Source organism: Elgaria multicarinata, chromosome 1, assembly GCF_023053635.1.
Source record: "Elgaria multicarinata webbii isolate HBS135686 ecotype San Diego chromosome 1, rElgMul1.1.pri, whole genome shotgun sequence".
Taxonomy (NCBI): Eukaryota; Metazoa; Chordata; class Lepidosauria; order Squamata; family Anguidae; genus Elgaria; species Elgaria multicarinata.
This window is the reverse complement of record NC_086171.1, coordinates 64,889,307-64,912,278: the sequence shown is the minus strand read 5'-3', so window position 1 is coordinate 64,912,278 and position 22,972 is coordinate 64,889,307. Positions and strand designations below refer to the sequence as shown.

At 41.1% G+C, this 22,972-nt stretch overlaps 1 protein-coding gene across 1 annotated transcript in view; it reads right to left on the bottom strand.

The window, feature by feature from the left end:
* GLI3 (GLI family zinc finger 3) overlaps nt 1–22,972 on the bottom strand; it is a 258,888-nt gene that overhangs the window by 42,893 nt on the left and 193,023 nt on the right. Inside the window, exons 8-10 of the mRNA XM_063129442.1 lie at nt 12,678–12,894; nt 10,550–10,666; nt 8,801–8,941 (exon numbers count right to left, since the gene is read on the bottom strand). Coding sequence (XP_062985512.1) covers nt 8,801–8,941; nt 10,550–10,666; nt 12,678–12,894 — 475 coding nt within the window. The remainder of the gene's footprint in view (nt 1–8,800; nt 8,942–10,549; nt 10,667–12,677; nt 12,895–22,972) is intronic.

The window sequence follows — 22,972 nt, the reverse complement described above, 5'->3', positions numbered from 1 at the left end:
CGTTATAGCTCAGTGTGTAGAAAGGAAGACGAGGAGGAGACAGACCAAAAAGGAGGCACTTGGGGGCCAGGATTTGCCCTTTTGCTCCCTACAAACCATAGCAACCACGCATGATTATGCTACATTTGTAGACTTGGCAAGCCTGGTGCTTGCTTTTTCTTTTTTTTTTCTTTTTTTACTGATCCCAAGAGTTTGTTAATTTATGCATCAATCAAGGTGAATTTAAAATCTAAGAATTTCCACCTTTTCCTGTCCAAAATTGGGACAAGGATCTGTGCCTCCTTTCACTACTGTAGTTGCCTAGGGCTAGAAAGATGACCACAAAACCCTGAATGGGAAGTGGAAATGTCCCTCTGCCCCTGACATCGACATACGCACATGCCTAACTTATGCTTCCAAATCTTCAGAAAGTATTTCCCCCCCCCAGCCCTACTCTCCATCTGTGACTTACTCTTCTCTAACATCCATTTCTCCTTGATATCCCAAATTTAGAAAATGTGCAGACCTCTGGAGGAGAAAAAGCATATAGTAGATTGAGCCCCATTGGGACTTAAACAGAAAGCTACTCAGCACCCTGGAAGCTGCCATTCCTGGACGTCTGAGAGTATAGCACAACTTTCACAGTGGTAGATAGGGTGGACGGAGGGAAAGCATCATACTGCGGGTTGGCTGTAACAGAGTGCAGACTGGTACAGCAGCTCCCACAAAACGGGTTCTCTAAGAGTTGACCTTGTCTGGTTGATATTACCACCACCAGTTATCAATTTAGCATGATACAAAGAGCAGAAAAAGTAAGTGTGTGGTCACAGGCTTATCCTATAACCAGGATCTTTATGCACAAAAAATGAAGGACCACTAAGTGCATGAAATCCTCTAGATCAGGGGTAGGCAATGTTAGACCTGTGGGCATCAGTGCACCTCGGATACCTTTCTTGGAACTCACCAAGGGGCCCTACACCTTTATATATAACAAAAGTTCTTACTGGCAGCTGGGATTGCTTCAAAGCAAAGTGAGGTACTCTAGCTGGGATCATTTCATTCCCAAGAGTGACTCTGGGCCATACATGGGGCTTAGAGACATTTTTAGGAAATGAAGATGGTGGGTGGCCGGAAGCCAATGCTTTCATCTACAGCATGCCCATTTTGTGGTGATGCCTGGGATAGTTTATTAAATTGCAAAATATGCCCACAAGCCCAAAACTTTTGCCTACCCCTGCTCTAGACTGTAAGAATAGTATAATCCCTTAAACTGTCCTGTGTTTCTCATTTAGGGATTATGAGCATGTGGAGGCTTGCCTCTGCTGTCTGCCATTAATGTGTCTTCTTTAGCCTACCTGTGTATTATGTATTAAATTTAAGTACAGTGGGTTCAAACCGTGTTTTAATTTGCATTCCTTGAAAGCTTATCAGGGGTCCCTCATTGAAAAGATCACTAATGGGTGAAAATCTCTGAAAAATAGCTTGCTCAACACTACTGACCTTCTTCTGCAATGGGGCAGCTGTTGAGGACGACTGAGGCCATAGCTAGATGGGGCGAAATCCCGGGGCGATCCCTGGGATTGTCCCTGTACGTTCACATGACGCACAGGAGATCCCCGGATCGGGGAGGGATGATCCTTCCCTTGCCCTGGGATCTCGCCCTACCCTTTGAGCCCAGTTTTTCCGTGGTCCCAGGCTGAGCCCGCGAAATGCGTGGCTGGGCGTTGTGGTTTGTCCCGGTTCCTCGCAAAGAGCCAGGACTCGCTCACGGGGTATAGAGCTCCTCAGGAGCACTGTGCCCATTGGGGGTGGGGTGGGGTGAGTGGGGAATATATATAAAAATCTTGCAAGATCTTCACCCCTCTGTCCCACTAGACCGATAGGTCTAGCTAAGGCCTGAGTGTGCTCAGATCGTACTTTATTTTTAAAAAACCAAATGTTATTCAACTCAGTTCAAAGGTGGTCAATATTAAGGCCTCAATGTCCCGGCCAATGTCCCACTTGAACTGAGTGTGGACACCAGAATATGCCTGAGAATTCTCTTCAGTGGACTGGGTTTCTGTGGCAGATGTTCAAGGATGTTAGAATAAGAATCAATGTGGAAAGTTGGCTTAGTACAACAGAATGGTAACAATTCTCAAGAGCTTGGAATATAACCAAGTAACTATCTTCCATAACAATAAACTGATGGGATATTGGAAAGTGGAGAGCCAGCTATTGCACTGTCCTCCCTGCTGAGCTCCAATGCAGATGGAGGACTCTCTCTGCCTGCCTGCAGAATGAAAATCAGTATTCTGAGGGCCAAAGTAAACAACGTGGGAAATGCATGAATGCATTTCACATTATTTGTTTCATTTCGTTTTTTAAAAAAGAAAAAAGGTTCAGGACCAAGGTCATGTTGTGGCTCCAGCCTCAGCCAAGGCTCAGGTACAGTAGAGGATGAGCTAGTCAAGTCTCGGGCTGTTTCACAGCCAGCTGAGGAACACTACCACGTTCTTGATGATGAAACTGAGGCTGAAGGCCTCGAAAACTCAGGCCAGCAGGACCATCACAGTCACCTTCCCTCAAATTGGATTCACCTGAGGAGGCAAGTGCCTCCTTCTCCACAATGCCTGTCCAAAAGTGTAGGGAGTGTACCAGGTGAGAAGCCACAGAGAGTAGGACAAGGAAGAGGAGTGCTGAGGGAGTTTCCCTCCCTGGGCAAATAGAAGCTTGGGGTGGGGCTGTGGGTTGCAATGTGGCACAGGGGGGAGAATTACTTTTCGCTCCCTGTGCATGATGTTCCCAATCCGGTTGCCCCCCAACAGTGACATTATTTCCCCCAGATATGTCTAGTTTGGCCCTTAGGCACCTGGATGACTTTAGCTCCTTAGGGGAAGGTTTGAACAATGCTTTCCTTTTTTTTTTTTAATGCTAAGAGAGGTTCACTAAGTTCACCTCCCTTTTCTGTTTTTGCCATCAAACCAAGCAACTTGCTTTGATATAAGTTCATCACAGACACTATCACCGAGTCCTGAAGTACTTTTTCATGGCTAAATCAGCCTGCCTGAAGTTGGCACAACACAGCACCAATCTCAGGTCTATTGCCAAGCAATGGTTAGCAGGATCTGGGACAATATACAGTAGTAGATGACGCCACACCCATCTAAATGCTGTGTTGGATTTTGGCTTTGTGCAAATCAAGTTTCAGTGCCTGAGAATCAATTTTTTTTTAACAAACAAACAAACATTACAGCTAGTAGCATTTAGAATATAGCACTGGTGATTACTCGGCTAAAAAAAAGGGAGATACAATCTTGATTAATAAGTTTTTAAAAGTCAATTAAAAAGTTGCCCTTGATTAATCTGGCAGCAGATAGATAGATATCAATATAACATATAATACAATTACTCATAAAAAATGCAGATGACAAGCACCATCTTAAGAAAAACATTCCCATCTTCCTCACACAGGAACAAATGCCTCTTTCTAAGATCACGTTACGGGGCACATAGACATCACCTAACGAGGAAGTAATATTGCTCCTTGTTTCAGAACTGTTGCTTTTACCCATATATAAATTAAATCAAATGACTAATTGACTACTAAAATTCATATGATCAATCTACTACAATTTCTTTTCCTGGGATACAGCTCTAATAGAAATACATCAAAAATGGAAGTTCACACCAATCCGGCCTTAACAATCCAGTAAGCAATATTTGTAGGCACAATAGATATGAATGCACAATTAAATTCTCATCCAAACCCCATTGAATGGCATGGATGTATCCGATGTGGATAGAAATGTGCATCGTCATCCAGAATCACTACGTTCAGGCAACAAAGCACAATTACAGCTGAGTTAGGGCCACTCAATCTCTCTGTTGAAGTCACTTCAGAAAAGCAAACCCTTCAAATCTGTAGTTTTGTCATGTAATTATTGCTCTTCTGGTCTTAGCTACAATGCAATCCAGCTCTCATCAAAGACAGGAATTTTCTGCCATAAAATCAATATAAACCCCTCCCTCCCAAAAAAATAAATTTAGAGTCTTTTTGAATAATGCATATTCAAATGTATTTTTAAATAAATAATAGTTATCACAAAACCTGCACAGGAACAGCAAAGAAATAAGGCACTCCTTCAATTTTCTGATTGCCATTGCATTCATACTTAATAATAACTTTAGTCTTTTTTATCTTCTGGGGATGGTTTTCCTAAACAACCACTTATCTCGATGTCTAACCTCCCCTCTTTCTAGTACTTTTTGTCTTTCTTCAAATTTAACAGATAACTGGAGGACGAGTGGGGGGGGGGGGGAGGCTGTGGTTCAACAAAAATAAGACTTAAGGGAAAGCGTGGAATATACAGTATCTTATTAGCTTCTGGGTGCAGGAGTAAATTTATCACATATTTAAAACAAACTTGCACATTGCTCAGCCCAATTATAGTATCTTCTGGGCAGAGAAATTATTTAAAGAGTAGAATGATAAAGGGTCCAGCTGCAAACTAAGTCTGAAAAATAAATAAGGTCTTTTTTGTTGAAGGTAGGGGAAGCTGAAAGAAAGAAAGAAAGAAAGAAAGAAAGAAAGAAAGAAAGAAAGAAAGAAAAAGAATTTCAAATGGTAATGCAAGTAGGTAATCTTTTTAGGAGTTCCGTGCATTGTAAATGAGACTGGCAGGAAACCCAGCAGTCCAGGTCATAGTTCTGCTCTCCAACTTTGTGATTTGCTAATGTGAAACACATGCATCCCTTTTGCACAAAGTTCAAATAACCCTGGAATTCCAGCAGTGTAGCTCAGCGACTGAACCAGAACAAGGGCAGAACTTGTCAGGATTTAAGAGCTTTCAGCAAAGCCCTTCAATTGCAGTCAGCACCCCATTCCTTAGAAGGATATCAATTATAGATAGTGAGTTGCTTTAGCAAGGGGAGTCAGCGCTGTCAGACACTAGATAGACAACCATGAAGAATCATGAATCTTTCTATTAACTGTAAAGGAGAGGGAGGCTGGTGGCAGGGGCGGGGGTGGTGGTAGAGGGAAAAGGACGGATAGGTGCTATAAATAAGGCAGGCCATCTGAATAGTTTAACACATTGCCTCTCAGAGCGTGCATCGTGAACATTTTAACTGAGCCGGAGTTCTCAACGGCAGGCGGCACTTGAAAATAAGCACCAGCTGCAGAAAATTGCTACAGCGTCCAAAGCTACCTAGGTGGGTTGATCCTTCTTGTATGGGTCTGCATGTTTATTTTATTTATCCATTCACAGGAAGGGACAGGCTGGAAATCTATTGAGGATGAACTGATAACTGCTGGTTCCGTAACCTGCATTTCTGCACGCTGTTTAAAGAGGGGAAGCAATGAATGAAAATACCATCCGCTCCCACTGAATGATCATTGCCAGTGGTCTGATCGTCGATATTCGAACTATGGAATTACCTGACATATCCTGGCAGTGGCAGAAAAAGCATCCCCACTTACGTTACTGGCATGGCAGTTGCCACACTCTGCTCATCTGCAGATAGAGCTAATTTTAAAACAGCGCTTTCCAAACTTTTTACCCTTGGGAAACCCTTCATATACTGGGTCACCTGCCAAAGAACCTTTCCGCATTGGAGAGGATTCACTGGAGCCCGAGAGTGCACATTCAGTTTTCACATAGCACTGGTTAGGCCCATCCGTGCACCACTGAGAACATCCTTCAAGAGAACAGTGACGGAAGGCAGCTTATCTGCCATTATAATGCTTTGTATCAAAGAGTCCCTTATGAGCTTCCATGGGACACGGTCTGACAAACCACAGCTCTAGGGTCAGATAGTTAACTAGTGTTTCACTAATATGTTGTCATACCATTGGGCGGCATCCAACGCTGCACTACTGCTAACATAAATGACACTGTACTGGCATAAACTATCCCTATCACAACGCCAATAACACTTGCTGGTGTGCCAAGTTTTTCTGAGAAAACCCATTGCACCAGCAAGTGCTATTGACATTACACTACAGATAGTTTACCCCAGTGCAATGTCATTTATGTAAGCAGGTAGTGCAGTACTGGATGCTTACATAAGCCTGCACTAGGGTAGGAGGTATGACTCACCTCTTAAATGTCTTTCATTTACAAAGGCAGCTTGGATTTATTCATTTATTTATATCTCCAGTATTCAAGGCAGTAAGCCTGTGTGCACCAGTTGCTGGGGAACATGGGTGGGAGGGTGCTGTTGCACCATGTCCTGCCTTGTTGGTCCCTGGCTGATGGCTGGTTGGCCACTGTGTGAACAAAGTACTGGACTAGATGGACCTTTGGTCTGATCCAGCAGGGAACTCCTTCTGTTCTTAAACATTTGTTGGCTGCCTTTCAGGGCAGAGGCCCTCACAAGGTGGCTTACAACAGTAAAATACCGTTATGGCCTGGTGCCTACAGGACCCAATTTTGCTTCAGCCACGGCCTTTGCTAATCACCCACCATTTATTTATTATGTATTTACAATGTTTATGTACTGTTTTTTCCCACCAGAAACGTTTTCAAGGCAGTCAATAAAACTGAATTAAAACTATAGTGTGTCTTTTATGATTAACATGATAAAGACTGTACAGCACTTTACGTATTAAGGTAAGTAATGAGCAGAGTCCTCCTGAAGTCAGTGAGGGCCAGACTATGCATTACATGAAAATGTGTATTCCACTAGTCCTAGATGTGTTTCCTTACTGAAAAGCTGCTTTGGAAGGGGGTGAAAAAATGGGGGAGGAAGGGCGTGAAGGCAAACACATATTTGGAACCATGCCACAGCGGGCTGAGAGGAAGCTGCTGCAAAGGAAGACTTGGAGCTGAGAAACAGCAGGTAGAGCAAAGGGTTAAGGGCCCCACTCCCCACCATTTCACCACTCTGAATTCTCCTCTCTTTGCTTTTATTTATTTTTAAAAATGGTATTACAGCTTGCACATAATGACCTGATTCTCACACAATGACAGCCCAAGAGTTCAACAACACATGGGCTGTTTCGCATGGATGGGAGAGAGTAGGTGTGCTGCCCAGCAGTTGACCCATAGTTTGTTAACTGTTGGATTGTTTAGCCCCTAAACAACCCAATGGCCCAGATTTACACATTACGCTCAGCAACCTGCAAAGGAGCCGCTCGTGGGTTGGTGAGTAAAAAAGGAAGAAGTGGGCATGCTGCAGGCAGCACATCTGCTACTTGACTCTGACAACCCAGGGGTTACATGTGAACCTGCCCTTTGAATGGTTTTTAATTTTTGTGAACCGCCCAGAGAGCTCCGGCTATTGGGCGGTATAGAAATGTAATAAATAAATAAATAAATAAATAAATTGTGGAGTTAGCTGAATGTGGTGAATGTTGATACATTCATGTAAATGCTTACAATTCCTGGCAAATTTAGTGAATATCCAAAATGTCAGCAATGTACCAGTGAAAGGAGTATCAGTATTCACTTGAATATATCCCTGAAGTGGGGAAATTTTGTTCTACCATTCACAAAGTGTAACCTGTTAGCCAGCTTTCTCAGGTGAATGTCGACTTTCAAGGTAACGTGCATACTATAATGTAAGTTTCCCAGGTAAAAGCTGCTAGATAACTAAAATAGTGATACTGAACGATACACACGTATCTGGGAATAAGCCCCACTGCACTCTGCGTTGTCAACTTCTGAGTAGACATGCATCGGATTGTACTGTATCTGGATTTATTAATTAATTTTATTTATTTAATTTGTCAAAAGCTTCAGTGGAGCCATAATTGTATATAGCATACAAGTCAAGCAATAGAATTATGCTTTTATCCAGCCCAGCCCAGTCCAGCCCAGCCCCAACATTTGTTTTAATGACTTGCAGTAATGTATTGTTTTCTGTTACATTTGCATCTCTCACAACAACCCTGTGAGGGCCAAGTGCCCAAAGCCACCCATTGAGATTTAGAGCCCAGTAAGGATTTTCACTGGAATTTATCACATTTCTAAGCTACTTTTTCTCCAAGGATCTCAAGGTGGCACGCCTGTTGCTATTTAGCCTGCAGAAATCCTATTAGCTAAGTTAGACCAAGGCCTTAGCTAGACCTAAGGTTTATCCCGGGATCGTCCCTGCCTGCTCCTGGGATCCCCTGTGTGTCATTTACATGAACAGGGACAATCCTGGGATAAACCTTAGGTCTAGCTAAGGCCACAGTGGCAAACTACACCTGACATGCAAGATATATATTATGGGGGATGCCAGGAAAGAGGGAACCAAAAGTATCATTCATAACTATTTTAGTTTAAATTGCTAGTATTTTCTCTCCCACCAGTCAAATGCGATCTAGTTTTGCCTCCATTCATGGGAATTGCAGGAACACAATATAATCTTATTCTCCAAGTAATCCACTTCAGCTTACACACACAACAGAAAATTGATACATAAAATGCACCACAAATCTTTAGGGTTGTGGGGGGCAATTTCTCCATCTCCCTTTTCTATTGTCACAGCCCCCATTTGAAAGGGGTGGAGGAATCAAACTTGGCAAGAGGTTAATAATAACTCATGTCCAGCTTACTATTACTCAATAACTATCAAAGCCTCTGATTCAAAACAGTATTTTGTGGCTTACAGGATCAGAGCCATTACACTCTCTATTGAAGACTTTATTGAATTTTACACTAAGCTTTAGCTGACTGAACAGGTCAAACGCTATAGCTCGGAGTTTTGCTTTATTCGCAGAAACTCATAAGCCCCTCTCCAGTCGGCAATGCTGTTCGCAAAGAAACTTGAGTCAGCAAAGGGTCAGAGAACCTGACCCTGAAGAAAAGGTCGCGTAGTTTTCAAACCTGGTTCCTGAATGCCATTAACTTACATGCACTAGCTGCTCCTGCGTGTCAAACTCTCGTGAGCAGCCTTCCCAATGGCAGTTTGTCTCGTAAACCACTTCAGGCTCTTGCTTGCTTTCATCTTTGTCCCCTTCTTCTTTCACTAAGGTCATTCCTTCGGGTGGTTCCTGGGGGGAGGGGGGAGAATAATAATAATAATAATAATAATAATAATAATAATAATAATAATAATAATAATAATAATTTTATTTCTTACCCGCCTCTTCATTTTGATTGAGGCGGGGAACAACAGTAAGTATAAAATACATAAAATGCTGATTAAAAACATAGTATTCATTGTTAAAACTTCTTTAAAAAAATTCCTAAAAGCATATTAAAAGCATCCTAAAATTCCACTGGATAGGCCTAAATAAATAAATAAATAAATAAATAGTCACCAAGCTTCGAAACTAACAGAAAATGTTTGGGGTAAACCTCATAGAGGTTGTATCAGTTCATTCAATGAGCTGTAGGTAAAATCCAAAATCTCAAAGAATGGGAAAAAAGACGAAAGACTGGGAGATGGACCGTGTTTGTAGGGCTGACTCCATATGCTCTTTAACCCCTTTGAAAAAACCTGAATATAAATGCCTTTGTTGTCCTCCTTGGACTTTCAGTTCCTAGATTCAGATGATAATTCTGCCATGGATGGATGGAAGCCTCAGTTCCCAACATTTGAAATGAGGATAATAAAAGCCCAGTACAGGATTATTTGGGAAGTCCTGTGACCCAGTCTAAGCCCGATTTATATGCTAACAGGACAATCATCTTGGGCACAGGTGGCTCTGTTTCAGAGGAACAACCATCAGATAGCTGCAAGTGTTGGCACCATGATGCTCAGAAGACTGGCCAGAAATGGAAATGGCATTCCAGAAACCATGGATGTCAAACTACCAAGTAGTTGCAATCTGCCCTCAGCAGGTGCTCATGTTGCCATGACTCAGACTTTCCCATGCTGGTGCCCTCCAGAAATTTTGGACTACAACTTCCAGCTTTTCTGACTGTTGTCCAAGGTGGCTGGGGTTGATGGGAGTTGGTCTAAAACATCTGGAGGGCACCAGACTGAGGGAGGCTGCTTTACTACCTCTAGAATGTCCTTACTTATAAAAAGTTTAGCCCTGTGTATGTCAGAGTGAAAAACAGGAAAGAAGCCTTATTGGAGTGGCTCAGGATTTGTACACGTGTGTGCATGTGCACACACATGCATGCATGCACACACATGCACACATACACAAAACATCAGTCATTCTAGACCATAATACTATTATGGACTGCTGGTCATTAGGTTCAAAATTGCAGGGCTCAGCTTTTCAGGGCCAAGCAAAGAGTAGCTGCCTGTGATGAATTATATGTATGGTCTAGTAGGATTAGCCCACGTGCACAGCATGTGCAGTGAGACCAAAGCCACAGAAGTCCCAACATGCCTCCAAAGGGTTGTTGAATTCAGCAGCAGCAGCAGCAAAACAAAACAAAAAACACAATACAAAAAAACGTTTTTTGTTTTCCTACACTGGCTGTGTTGGGGCTACAGAGTGCTAAATGGGTTGAATTTAGCTTCAAAACAAATTAGCTTTGACTTGTTTGGCACTCCGTAGCACTAACTGCTTTTTAAAAAAAGTAACATTAAAAAAATGCAGGCACCCCATAGAGCAAAGGGACAAAAATGACCTCTGGACCTCCCAAAGGTGCCAATCCCTGGATTATAAGATAAGAGAAAAAGAATATCTGTAGAATACCTGCATGCTTCCTGCACCTGGGCTGGGGAGGTCATCGTCTGGTTTGATCTTTGAACGCTTGTTATGCATCGGGTCCCCTGTACTGCTGACCGCAGACTCACTCGTGGGTTTGCTCTGCTGCACATATTTGTACCCGAAAAGACACAATTAGGCTGAGACCCAGATACACACCTTCAGATACAGATACATGCAGATCCTTCTGAGCAACTTAATTTGGCCAGTTAGTTTTATCTGGTGCACAACTGCCCTGTAGTTCAATGTCTGAATTGAGTTTTCTGGGATCAAGGAAGTCTTTTTAATGCCCTCTTTTTATTATAGGAACTGTAAGATGCACATGCAAGACAAATCGATGTGAACCAATGAGAGGAATTGTGTGTTTGCCTTGGTGGAACGCGTACCACAAACTGGCCCCTTAATGCCTTTAGTTTTGAAAAACCAACACTGGATTAGCAATTGCTTCAATAGGAGGGGCTGTGGTTCAGTGGCAGAGCACTACTTTGCATGGCAGAAATTCCCTTCAGGTAGGTCTGGAAAAATTCCTGCCTGAAATTCTGGAGAGTATCGACAATACTGGGCTAGATGGACCCATGGTCTGGGCTGGTTCGTACAACACGACAACTCAGTGTGGGTTATTAACCCACACGTGGGGGCATGTGCAGTCACTATATTGCATATCCAACCCCTGCTCAGGGATTATTGTGTTGTGCGAACCCAGGGAGCACTGGGTTTACGAGGGTTGTTTAATCCTCACCTAACCTACCCTTGCTGGGTTCGCACAACACAAAACCACTAAGCAGGGCTTGGATATGCAAGGGGTGCCCATGGACATTACAGGTCATCATGGGTTAAATAATCCACAAATACCCATGCTATATCATGTGAACTAGGTCATAATAAGGTAGTTTCCTGTGTTCCTAACCGTGCTCATGACTAAAACTTTCCTATGTAGACTAATGGGCCAGCCCATCACCAAAGACTGGACATTGTGTAACTATGAGAGCTTTCTTATATTATGGCATTGTTTGCATATTTGCAGTAGCCAGGATGCTATATTTTAATATTTTATGATATATTGTTATTTTGTTTTTTAAAATGACATAAGCCACCCTGAGCACTGTTGTTGTTGTTGTTTTTACTGTGAAAGGGCAAGATATACATTTTCTGAAACAAGCAAACAATATATTCAGTATATATCCAGTGTTCATTGCATTGTATGCATCTTGGGTGTTTTTCCCTTCTCGTTTTAATACCCATACACCATCATGCCTGTATATGTTTTGCCTACATCATTATACTTAGTACTGTTCGAGTCCCTTAATTTTGGGGTGGGCAAGATTTTTCACTCAGCTACGTTGCAGTGAACCCACAGTACCAAAATAGTAACTCGGAATTAGATTTGCTCAAGGCAGTACAAGCCTACTACTCTCAGTGATGTGAACTTTAATTTGTGCTTCCGTATGGAACAAAATGCCATGTATACTGATTTGGGGAACAGAATTCAACTAGAGTGCAGCTAGAATTCAGAGGGGCTGCATATAGTATTCTGGCACACAGTGGGGCTTTTCAGCTGCTCCCTTCCTTCTGAACCCTCAAAAACTGAAAGTTTTTGTGCTCCTGAAAGTTTGAGGACCATATGGAAGAGCATTCAGTGTGGCATGAGGGGAGGGAACCAAAAGGGGGAATCAGCTGTCTCCTTCTGCTTGCAATCAAAGTGCTTTGCACATTTGCATGGGCCTCTTTGGATCACAGCTTTTGGGTGCAATCCAGGGCCAGTAAAAACAATGGGGCTTGTGCCACTTACTTCAGTGGGATGTGAATTTCATTCCTTTACTTTAGCATGTTACTGCTTCCTATGCCTTTTGAGTGAGCATTCTCAAACGGTAAGATCCAAAGCACAGAGTTTGGAATGATAGCTGAAATATTTATAAAGGATGGAAAACAATCTATCAATCCCGAACCATGATACACCCTGGGTAATTTATAACGAAAGATTGCATATACTGCAGCCCCAAGGTACTTGTTAGCCAATCTGCTCAGCGGCTGTGGTGATTAATCGCTAACATGACAACGTGGTCAGCTTTAAGAAATAAATTAGCAGAGTGTGAAGCCTTCTCTTATGTTCCCTTACCTGTGAGGACTCCGATGGACCCGAACTGACCTGGACAGGATTCAAGACGCTGGGGATGCCAGGAATAGGCCTCTGGGTAGGAAAGGTTGGAGCAGGATGGAGAAGTGGAGGACTGTGTCCAAAGGCTGAGCCCAAACTTTGCTGACGACTGATGATTTGTTGGTGCATCTGCTGGAGGGATACTGGTGTGGGAGGATATGTGAAACTCAGAGCTGGGCTGCAATATGAGGGGGGTGGGGGGGATGGAAATAAATAAGACCAACCACAGAATCAAGCAAAGAGTGGTGAGATATTATCATCTTCAAAATAAGGACAATAAAGTCACCTTTACTTCTGTGGTGCATGATATATTTTTCTTTTCTTTTCTTTTTTTAAAGAACAAGACATTATGAACATACCTTATGAACAGAAAACAGAACAGAGATTAAATCCAATGTGTCTTTACAGGCAGAATTTATTATGTCCTATAAAGCCCTATACAGTTTGGGACCAGGCTACCTGAAAGAATGCCTTCTCCCATATAAGTCTGCCTGGTTCTTAATACCTCCTGGAAAGGACCCTCTTTTGAGACCTCCAGAGGTGCATTTGGTGACAACCCGAAATCTCTTTAATGACTTTTTGATTCTGTTGATCCAAGTGGACATCTGTCCTAGGATTCTTATCCATTGTTTGATGCACAGTATGATTTCATTGATTCAGACCTCCTGTGAAGAGTTCCTTAAGCCCTGAAAAATAAGCATTTGCTAAAAACAAGAATTCCCACAGGTGGGATTGCCCAGTGAAGGAGCAGCTTCCGCATAGGTGAGGAAAGGAGATCCCCCATAGGTGGTGGCACTAGCACTGAGACTGAAGTTATTAGAACTACACAGGGACAGAGAGAAAGACTAAAAAAGTTTTAAAGTTCTGATTTGAAGTGAGAGGAAAAAGGGGTTGCAATTTTAAGAAGATGGATTATAAATGCTACCAGTTTAGGAAAAGTTTTTAACCGGTTCAGCTGGGGAGATCTGGGTCTATGGTGGAGTTCGCAGTTAAACTGGAAGATCTGCTGTGGAAATGGTTAAAAGGCCCAAAGTGGATACTTTGGAGAAAATGATTGAATTGGTCAGTCTGGATCAGTTTTATTTTCAAATCACTAGAGAAATAAAGGTCAAAGTTAAGGATAGGGCACCAGAAACCCTGATGCAGAAATTGTAGACCTTCTGATTCTCAATCATGAGGGCTATGGTAGTAATTTCCTGTAGAAAAGGGAAAGTTTTTTTATCCTGGTGAAAAAGTAACACCTCACCAAAAAGTAACTACCCCTGAGTGGAGGGAAAGGAGTTGCTATGGTTGTGGCTAGAAAGAGGCCAGAACAAAACGGTAAAGAGGTACAGAGTGTAAATATGGGAAACAGGACTGGAGAAGAAGTGGTACAAAAGCTGAAACTTGAGGCTTTGTGATAACAAATGCTGAGGAGATAAACTCCATGTGCAGAGAACCAAATCAGGTAAAGGACAGAACTGACATGGGAGCATCTGTATCACTAATAACTGCTGACTTGGTAATGGGACCTGGAAAGCTATTTGAGGTAATAAGTTTGTGCAACATTCTATTTGATATCTCAGTAGCTAGGTTATCGCTGGAATGGAAAAGTTGGAGAGGTTTGCATGAGGTTAGAATAATAATAATAATAATAATAATAATAATAATAATAATAATAATTTCTTGCCCGCCTCCCCATTTTGATCGAGGCGGGGAACAACAATAAATGATAAAATACATAATTAAAACATAATATACATTGTTTTTTTAAAAAAGGATCAGTACGTCCCATTGATTCTAGGAAGAGACATCATGGATTCTGTCATTAGTATTAATGTAAACCTACGTAGTCAAACTAGAAATCCTCAGGTAAACAACCATAATACTGCTGGGATTAAGGAAAAGATGATCATAACATACAAAATTGTGAGAAAGGTGTAAGTTCAGATCAAGGGTTTGTAGGTGACCCAGAAGTATCTGAGAACATGGAAATGGATGCAGAGTTTGAGTTCCAAAATGAGGGAAAGTTTAATGAAGAGAAACTGAAAGACTCTAGAGTACTGAGTCTCATGAAGGTTGCTTGTCTCAGAAAAGGGTATTAAAGGTGAAGTGTGTTCAGGAAGGAAAGGATCTTGTGCATGAAATGGATTCATCCAATCAGTAGAAGCAAGGCTGGTTCTTCATTTAAACATAGGAGAGAAGGGGAAATGTTTGCACTGACCTTTTAAATCATAGGATCAGGTATAGTTTCAATGGGGAACACTGCTCTCAGCAAGACTATTGAATGTGCTTTTTTCAGATTGGGAGCAACTACATAGCTACTGTGCAAATTAAAATCCTATGTGGGGACGTGTTGGTGGTACAAACATGTTCTGTTTTGAGATGCTCATGGATTCTGAAAAGGTTTAGTTTTAAGGCAGAACATATAGCAGCTAAACAGAATGTAATGTATGCATTATCTAGGAAAGAACTACACTTAAGACTGGAAGACTGTGTTCCTCTTGTTTATAAGTGTGTGTGTGTGTGTGTGTGAAGAAACGTCCTATATATAACTATTGTGATTATATAATGCTTACTTTGTAAGGCCGCCTTGAGGCCCAGCATTGGGCAAAAGGCAGGATACAAATAAATAAATAAATAAATAATAATAATAATAATAATAACAACAACAACAACAACTTTGTGTGGATTCTGAGAGGTAATAATGTATCTGAGTAGGCCTGAGGCCAATTTTGGTTATCATCAAGGCCTGGATCAGGTAAATTCAATTCTCATTGTCTGGGATTCTAACTAGGTAGAAAAGAGATTGGAAAATGATACCGTATTTCTTCGATTGTAAGACGCACACTAATTTCAGTACCACCAACAGAAAAAAAAAACACCCTAAGACACACTCATGATTCTAAGATGCACCCCATTTTTAGAGATGTTTATATGGGGGGAGGGGAAGTGTGTCTTAGAAGTGTGTCTTAGAAACAGGGTAGTTAAGGTAGGACAGCTGGGAGTTAGTTTGTAGAAAGTGAGGGAGAAAGTCTGCTGGTTGGTGTGTAGTGTTTTAGAAGGACTAGGAAAAAGATAAGGAAAAACATGAACAGCTAAGGTCTGGATGTTAAGCTACTCCTTCTCTGCGGGATAACCATACATAGCTGGTGAAGATTAGGTATAGGAAGCAGGGGGCTGTGTTATGCCAGGAAGTTGTCCTAAGATCTTGCCAGAAGAAAGTCATATAAGCAAGAAATAAAAACTCAGATAAACTGTCCAAGCAGCCAGAACACCAACCAGAGGAGTTGTTGGTACCCAAGGAAGTCGATACCCAAGACTTGGACCTGGTTGTGAAAGTTTTTGTCATGGGTGGAGATTTAGGGCATTTGGCCTGAGGTAAAATAAGTCTTTAGAAGCTTATAACAGCAACAATGTCTCTTGAGTCCTTAAGAACGGTCACTAAGCAGTCTTTTGAAAACCCCAAAGTAAATATTAGTAATCCTTTATGTACAAAATATCCCTTTAAAAAGTATGTGTTTAATAGTTCATATTATCTCTAGTGTAGGTTTTAAAGTATTCTAACAAAAATGGTGGCAGCAAAAAAAAGGTCAGCTTGTGGAATTCTAAGTTACAGTGGCAGAGAGTTTCTTAGGCCCAGAAATATAAGCATTTGCTATAAATAAGAAACCCCATAGGTGGAATTACCCAGTGAAAGAGCAATTTCCCTAGAGGTGGTGCCAGTACTGGGAAGAGGAAATCCCCCGTATCTCCAATATACAAGTCCACCAATATAGGTGGCATGTTCTAGTTGGAATAAACAATGTACACGTTGCAACTCCTCCTGTTCTGAGCACATTACTGTTCCAAATGAAATTGATGTTCCCCAAAGTATCCAACTAAAATAAGAATTTATTATATTCACATGCATCCCTTTCTTCCCAAAATAGCATCTTTTGAATCCTCCTATTTGGGGTTATAACCTACCCCAAAGAGATACCAAAAATATGTAAACCTGTTATACAAATAAGGGATAGAGTGTTCTATGGTGTTTCAAGCTCCCCCTCCTCCATATTAAAAACATTTTTTTAAGAAAATCACTAAAAAAAAAAAGCAGCCTAATTGGACACCAATTAAAATGAAACCAAGGTATTAGTTTCTTCAAATACTTAAAAGGTTGTCACATAGAGGAGGGCCAGGATCCCTTCTCGATCCTTCCAGAGTGCAGGACATGGAATAACAGGCTCAAGTTAAAGGAAGCCAGATTCCAGCTGGACATCAGGAAAAACTTTCTGACTGTTAGAGCAGTACGACAATGGAATCAGTTACCTATGGAGGTTGTGGGCTCTCCCACACTAGAGGCCTTCAAGAGGCAGCTGGACAACCATCTGTCAGGGATGCTTTAGGGTGGATTCCTGCATTGAGCACGGGGTTGGACTCGATGGCCTTATAGGACCCTCCCAACTCTGCTATTCTATGATTCTATGTATTAAGAGTCTAAATGACAGCAACTTAGCAAAAACTCTTACTTAACAACAGAATAGCTGTTTGGTATTGATGCATCTATACACATAAATCAGCACATGCAAATTGTATTCAAATTGGTGTATTCTTTTTTCCTCTTTTTGGGCAATACATTTCATCTTTTTTTGGTGATTCATAAGTGGCCATCCTATACACAAGATATATCCAAGGGCTTGCCTGGGCCATGATAATTTTTGACTTTCCCCCTCCCTTTGAACAGGACTCTCTCTCTCTCTCTCTCTCTCTCTCTCTCTCACACACACACACACACACACACACACACACACACACACACACACACACCAGTTTCAAAAAGAAGTTTTCTATATGGCATGGAGGCTGGGGTGGGGCCTGTCACGCACAACTCTGAAGCTACAAGGTACTTTCCTATTATTCTTCAAATACTTGAAACATTGTCACACAGAGGAGGGCCAGGATGCCTTCTCAATCATCCCAGAGTGCAGGACACGGAATAACAGGCTCAAGTTAAAGGAAGCCAGATTCCAGCTGGACATCAGGAAAAACTTCCTGACTGTTAGAGCAGTACGACAATGGAATCTGTTACCTATGGAGATTGTGGGCTCTCCCACACGAGAGGCCTTCAAGAGGCAGCTGGACAACCATCTGTCAGGGATGCTTTAGGGTGGATTCCTGCATTGAGCACGGGGTTGGACTCGATGTCCTTATAGGACCCTCCCAACTCTGCTATTCTATGATTCTATGTATTAAGAGTCTAAATGACAGCAACTTAGCAAAAACTCTTACTTAACAACAGAATAGCTGTTTGGTATTGATGCAGAAGTTTAGATAAATAGTTGTCAACCTCGTAGGATTTTTTAAAATCCATACTTAACAAGGTTTTAAACTGAAGAAGAGTCCAAGAGTAATATATCAGTGCCTAAGAGGCACACTAGTAATTAATGCTGGGGGTAATTAAAGGTTTTAGATACCATCTCTGCACGGCTGTACTCCTGTACTAGGAACAATAATCCTTAATACAGTTCGTATGTTCACATGAAATAGGAATCGTTGCCAAATACATCCTATTGAAGAGGCAGTGCACTATGGTGGTTAGAACATGAGACTAGGCCTGGAGAGACCTAGGTTCAAATTCCCACTCAGCCATGAAGCTCATTGATAATCTTGGGCCAATCCCCATCTCTCAGCCTAACTACGCTGAACTAATGGCCAAAGATAACTAAGCCTAATTAAGGGTGAAAGCAGACTTCATAGAAAGCAGCTACGTCCTTTGTTCTTCTGTTTACTCTGGTTGTGCTTTTATATCATGTTTTTATACTGTTGTTTTATACTTTGAATGGTTTTAATTTTTGTGAACCGCCCAGAGAGCTTCGGCTATTGGGCTGTATAAAAATGCAATAAATAAATAAATAAATAAAGTAAATGCAGGGGTGCTGATCTGGATAAGGCCCTAGGATTGGGGCTTTAATCTTTCCCCCACATACACAGTGTTTTTTTGCCAGTCCAAATCAGGGGAGCCATACCTACAATTTATATTATACCAAATGGTTTAATTTTGCACTAGAGCAAGGGAGTTGAACCTCTTTCAGCTTGAGGGCCAAATTCCATTTTGTTCTTGGGAGCCACACTCCAATGGTAGGCCAAAAGGGGCGGGGCCAAATGCTAGCATATTTTAACTTAAAGCTCTTATTGCCATTAACTTAGCCTTAGTAGAGGCATTTCTACCTTTTAGAATGAGAGGGGCACTGAACAAACGGCAGGAACCCACATAGCTGGTGAGTGAAAAGAGTCTGTGGCCCTCTCAGGAAACCCGAGGACTAGATTGGGACCCCAAGTCGAGCATGAGGTTCAGCACCCCTGCACTAAAAATTGCAAATACAGGGAACTGATATGAACTGGGAACACTGGGGGTGGGGGTTGACTTAGAACGATAATAAAAAAAGACATACGTCTTCTTTGTCCCTCACAGGGCTGTTGTGAATTTAGGGACCAAATAAGGCAGCTGCACTAATAGAATTGGTTCCCAACGCATTTTGATAAAACTCTTTATTAGTTAAAACTGCTTGGGACAACTTCTCATCAATAGGTGGGCTGTCCTAAGCAGTTTTGTTAAGAAGCATTAAATTTCCCTTCATCAAGCATTTCCTCGAAACACGTTGGGAATTAATTATATTGGTGCAGCTGTCTTATTTTGTTCCTGTCTTTTTCTACTGCTGTCTTTTGATCCTCTTTATTGTATTGTTGCGGATATAAAAAGTGGGGGAGTACCCTGTATGCCACCCAGAACAATTAATGATAAAAGGCAGGATAAAAATGTAATGTAATGTAATTGTTGTTTTGTGTTTTTAGCTATGACTTAATTGGGATCTTTTTGACCCTTATGTGAGGTTAGTAAAGTGCTTTTTGCAAGTGTAGAGTGCTTAAAATGACAAAAGAATATGGTAGGCATGCATGGGTTTGGAGAGTATTTTAATGAACCAAAGAGAGTAGTTATACCCACTCCAATCTCTGGCTCCTGAAAGGGAAAGAGTGTGTGTGAGTCTGTGTATGTGTTAAATCATTGTGTTCCATGATGAATGGCTTGTACACTGAAGAATAAATTGAACAAACTGGCATAGAGCTCAGTGAACATGAAATCAGCTATTAGAAGAAAGCTTGTGAACAAATTCTGAAGCTGATATGCATCTTTTGATTAATGTCCTATCAATCATCCATAGAGGCTACCTTAGCTAAGTCGTGCTGTAATCATTCATGGTTGCTTACAGGGAACACAGGCAAGGACTAAGGGGCTGCAATAACTGAATATTATTACCAATTTCCCTCTAACTCTTGCTGTGAACAATTACTGTTTTGGGGACATTCCTGCCTCCCTTTATTAAAAGGATACAATGCAGAATGAAAAAGGAGTTCCTCAAAGACTTGTAAAATTCTCTCTGGTATTCTTAAATGGGCAAACTATTGCAATACAGAGATCTCCCCAGGAATAAGAGTAACTTAATCGCATTGACATGTCAACCCCCTCTTTATGGACTGTAGTCAAACTGACAAAATGTATAGTAAAGAGCTAGAATTGTTCTTTTGAAATAATTCAGATTCTTTCACCCCATTTCAGAGCAATGTGTTCAGCTAATATGCTAAACCATAATCATAATTATGATAGACTCTAGATTTGCATTTAATCCACCAATGACATTATAATGCACTTTGATTTCTTCAAAAATAACACACACATACATTTTATAGGCATTTTTTTTAAACACACACAAATATTTGGTGTGTATTGTTTTTTAAAAATACATATATTTAGTAGATTCTAAAACACACCCTTGAATATATCTTAATTTATAAGATATATAAATTATAAATTTATAAGATATATAAATTTATAAGATATATAAATGAAGCTGGTGAAAACCTTGCAATGGTCTATTATATTTTTGAGGGGCTTTGATTTCAAACAATTTGTTTCTGCATTATATATCACAGGGAATGGTTTCCCAGTACCATTTTATTGAAGCACAGCATAGCTCTTTAGGCTGGAGTGTGCTCTGGGAAATACAGTAGAGTAATGAAGTGATGACAGGTATTAGCATGCATAATGGGCTTTAATAGACATTTATTGTTGTTTAACTGGAAGGGGGAGCAGACGCTTTCCCATTGGAATATTTCTACATTGAGGCTCATTGATCACTAATTTCAGAGGGGGAAGAGGTTAATCCATCAGTTTCTGCAACCAAACGGCACTGATAGAAATTCTTTAGGTGACATTCTGGATGGTCTGAGCTTTCCATCTTTGCAAACAAATGAGTGATATGACAAGCATGGTGTTCAAAACACATTTAACCAATTGATTTTCTCTCCCCCTTGTAATAAGATCTCGAGACATATGAAAGAGTGGACCATGAGCCAAGATTAAAGAAATTGCTTCACATAGAGGAATGTAACACAGCAACATTATCAATAAAAGTACTGTAAAACACCATGTCACCCATTCTTTTTCTTTATCTAAAGTTTGTTATTGCAATAAATACTGTTATTGAACAGTTTTCCTTTTCTTGTAGTTTTTCTGAATTTTAGTTCAGGCAGGTTTCAGTTTATTCTTAGGAAATGGTTGGCAAGCCATTCTTCTTACTGTACATTCACTTTAGTTTTGTGGAAGTGAATCAACTTGAAATATAGTGAAAATATTCCTATTATTCATAGTGGAAGGGCAGAGATTTCTCTGTACATAAAACATAATAAAACATTGTGCAGCATTATGCTAAGCATATTTACTCAGAAGTAAATCCCACTGAGATCAATGGGATTAAGAAAGCAAAGAGTGCAGCCTCAGAGCCAAACTACATATATGGCAACAAATCTGTGGGTTTAAAATCAAATCTGTCACTATCATGTTGAAGGGATTTGTGTGGGTGTCCAATGTAAGGAGCAAACAGGGCTTGTGGATGAGAAGTGCAAAACTAAACTGTTTAGCTGTGGTTCCTACAGCCACCACCACCACATATAATGATCTTTGAGTAGTAACTATGATAAGGTGCTAGACCAGAAGTAAAGACCACTTCCACTGGTACAGCTGGAGGAGGTGGTAGGCATTACAGCTGTGCATTCCTAATGCAGAAAATCTGATTAGCTGGAAGAGTGTTTTATTCAAGATCCCTACCACCATCTCCCACAACTAAAATCCACAAAGTTCCTTGGGGGGAAAAACAGTGAGACTTAGAGCAGTTAATATTTATAACATAGATGAATTTGAAATGTTAGGCTCAACCATGAAGTTTTCAAATAAAAAAGACAACAATGGATAAATAAGATGTAAATTGTGTGTTTTCCACACAGACCATTTGATGACATACCCATGAAAGCTTATGTCTTTCTGGAATTTGTCACTTAGCAGCCTTCAGATGTTCCTACAAACAGGAGCAGGTGTGGGGTTTCTGCTTCAGGGTGAACTTGGCCTCCCCACACAACCCTATTCGCTCTCCTAAAGAAGCATGTACAGCCTCAGATGCTGATAGTCAGCATCTAACCCTAACCCCTCCCCACCCTACATATCTTTGATTGATGCTTTATTTTTATTTATTTTTTCGAGGTTTTTTACACTTGCAATACTGCTCCAAGAAGTGGGAAAGTGGCTTGGTGATGGACACAAAGGCCAGTCCATCAGTGCTGCAAACAGGTATTCAAGCTTGATCCCAGAGAAAAGAGTGAATGTGGGCCCAAAACAAACTGACCGTGCAATCCTGTGCACACTGACTTGGAAGCAAGCCCCACTGAAGACAGTGGGACTTACCTCCTAGGAAACATGCACAGAGTTGCACTATGAGTGTGCTTCTACATGGGGCTTAGTGCCAAAATGACCTATATCTGTAAACATCTACAGGTAAGAGAACTCATGAGGCTAAAATACACCAACCAAAGGCATGGTGAATTAATGGAAATCATCAACACTGGCTTCCTAGTTTGTCTCCATCTCTCTTTCTTTCTTCCCCTCTTTTTTTTTAAATAACTCTTTCAGCTATATATCCAAGAGCAGAATTTATTCTCTGTCCCCTGGCCACTGTAAAATACCAATACAAATGAGTTACAATGGCCACCATTTTGCCCGTATCAGGTTCACTTTATCCATTCTTCCTTCAAATGGCAGTGATCAATCTCTGACTTACTCCTACAAAGCAGTGTCCCTACACTTGGCATATGAGTTGTCCAACTTGTATCCCAGCAAACAGCTTGCTGTACAGAAGACAAAGAGGAATTATTCGTCTCCTTGAGCCAGTGATGTACGAATAAAAGAG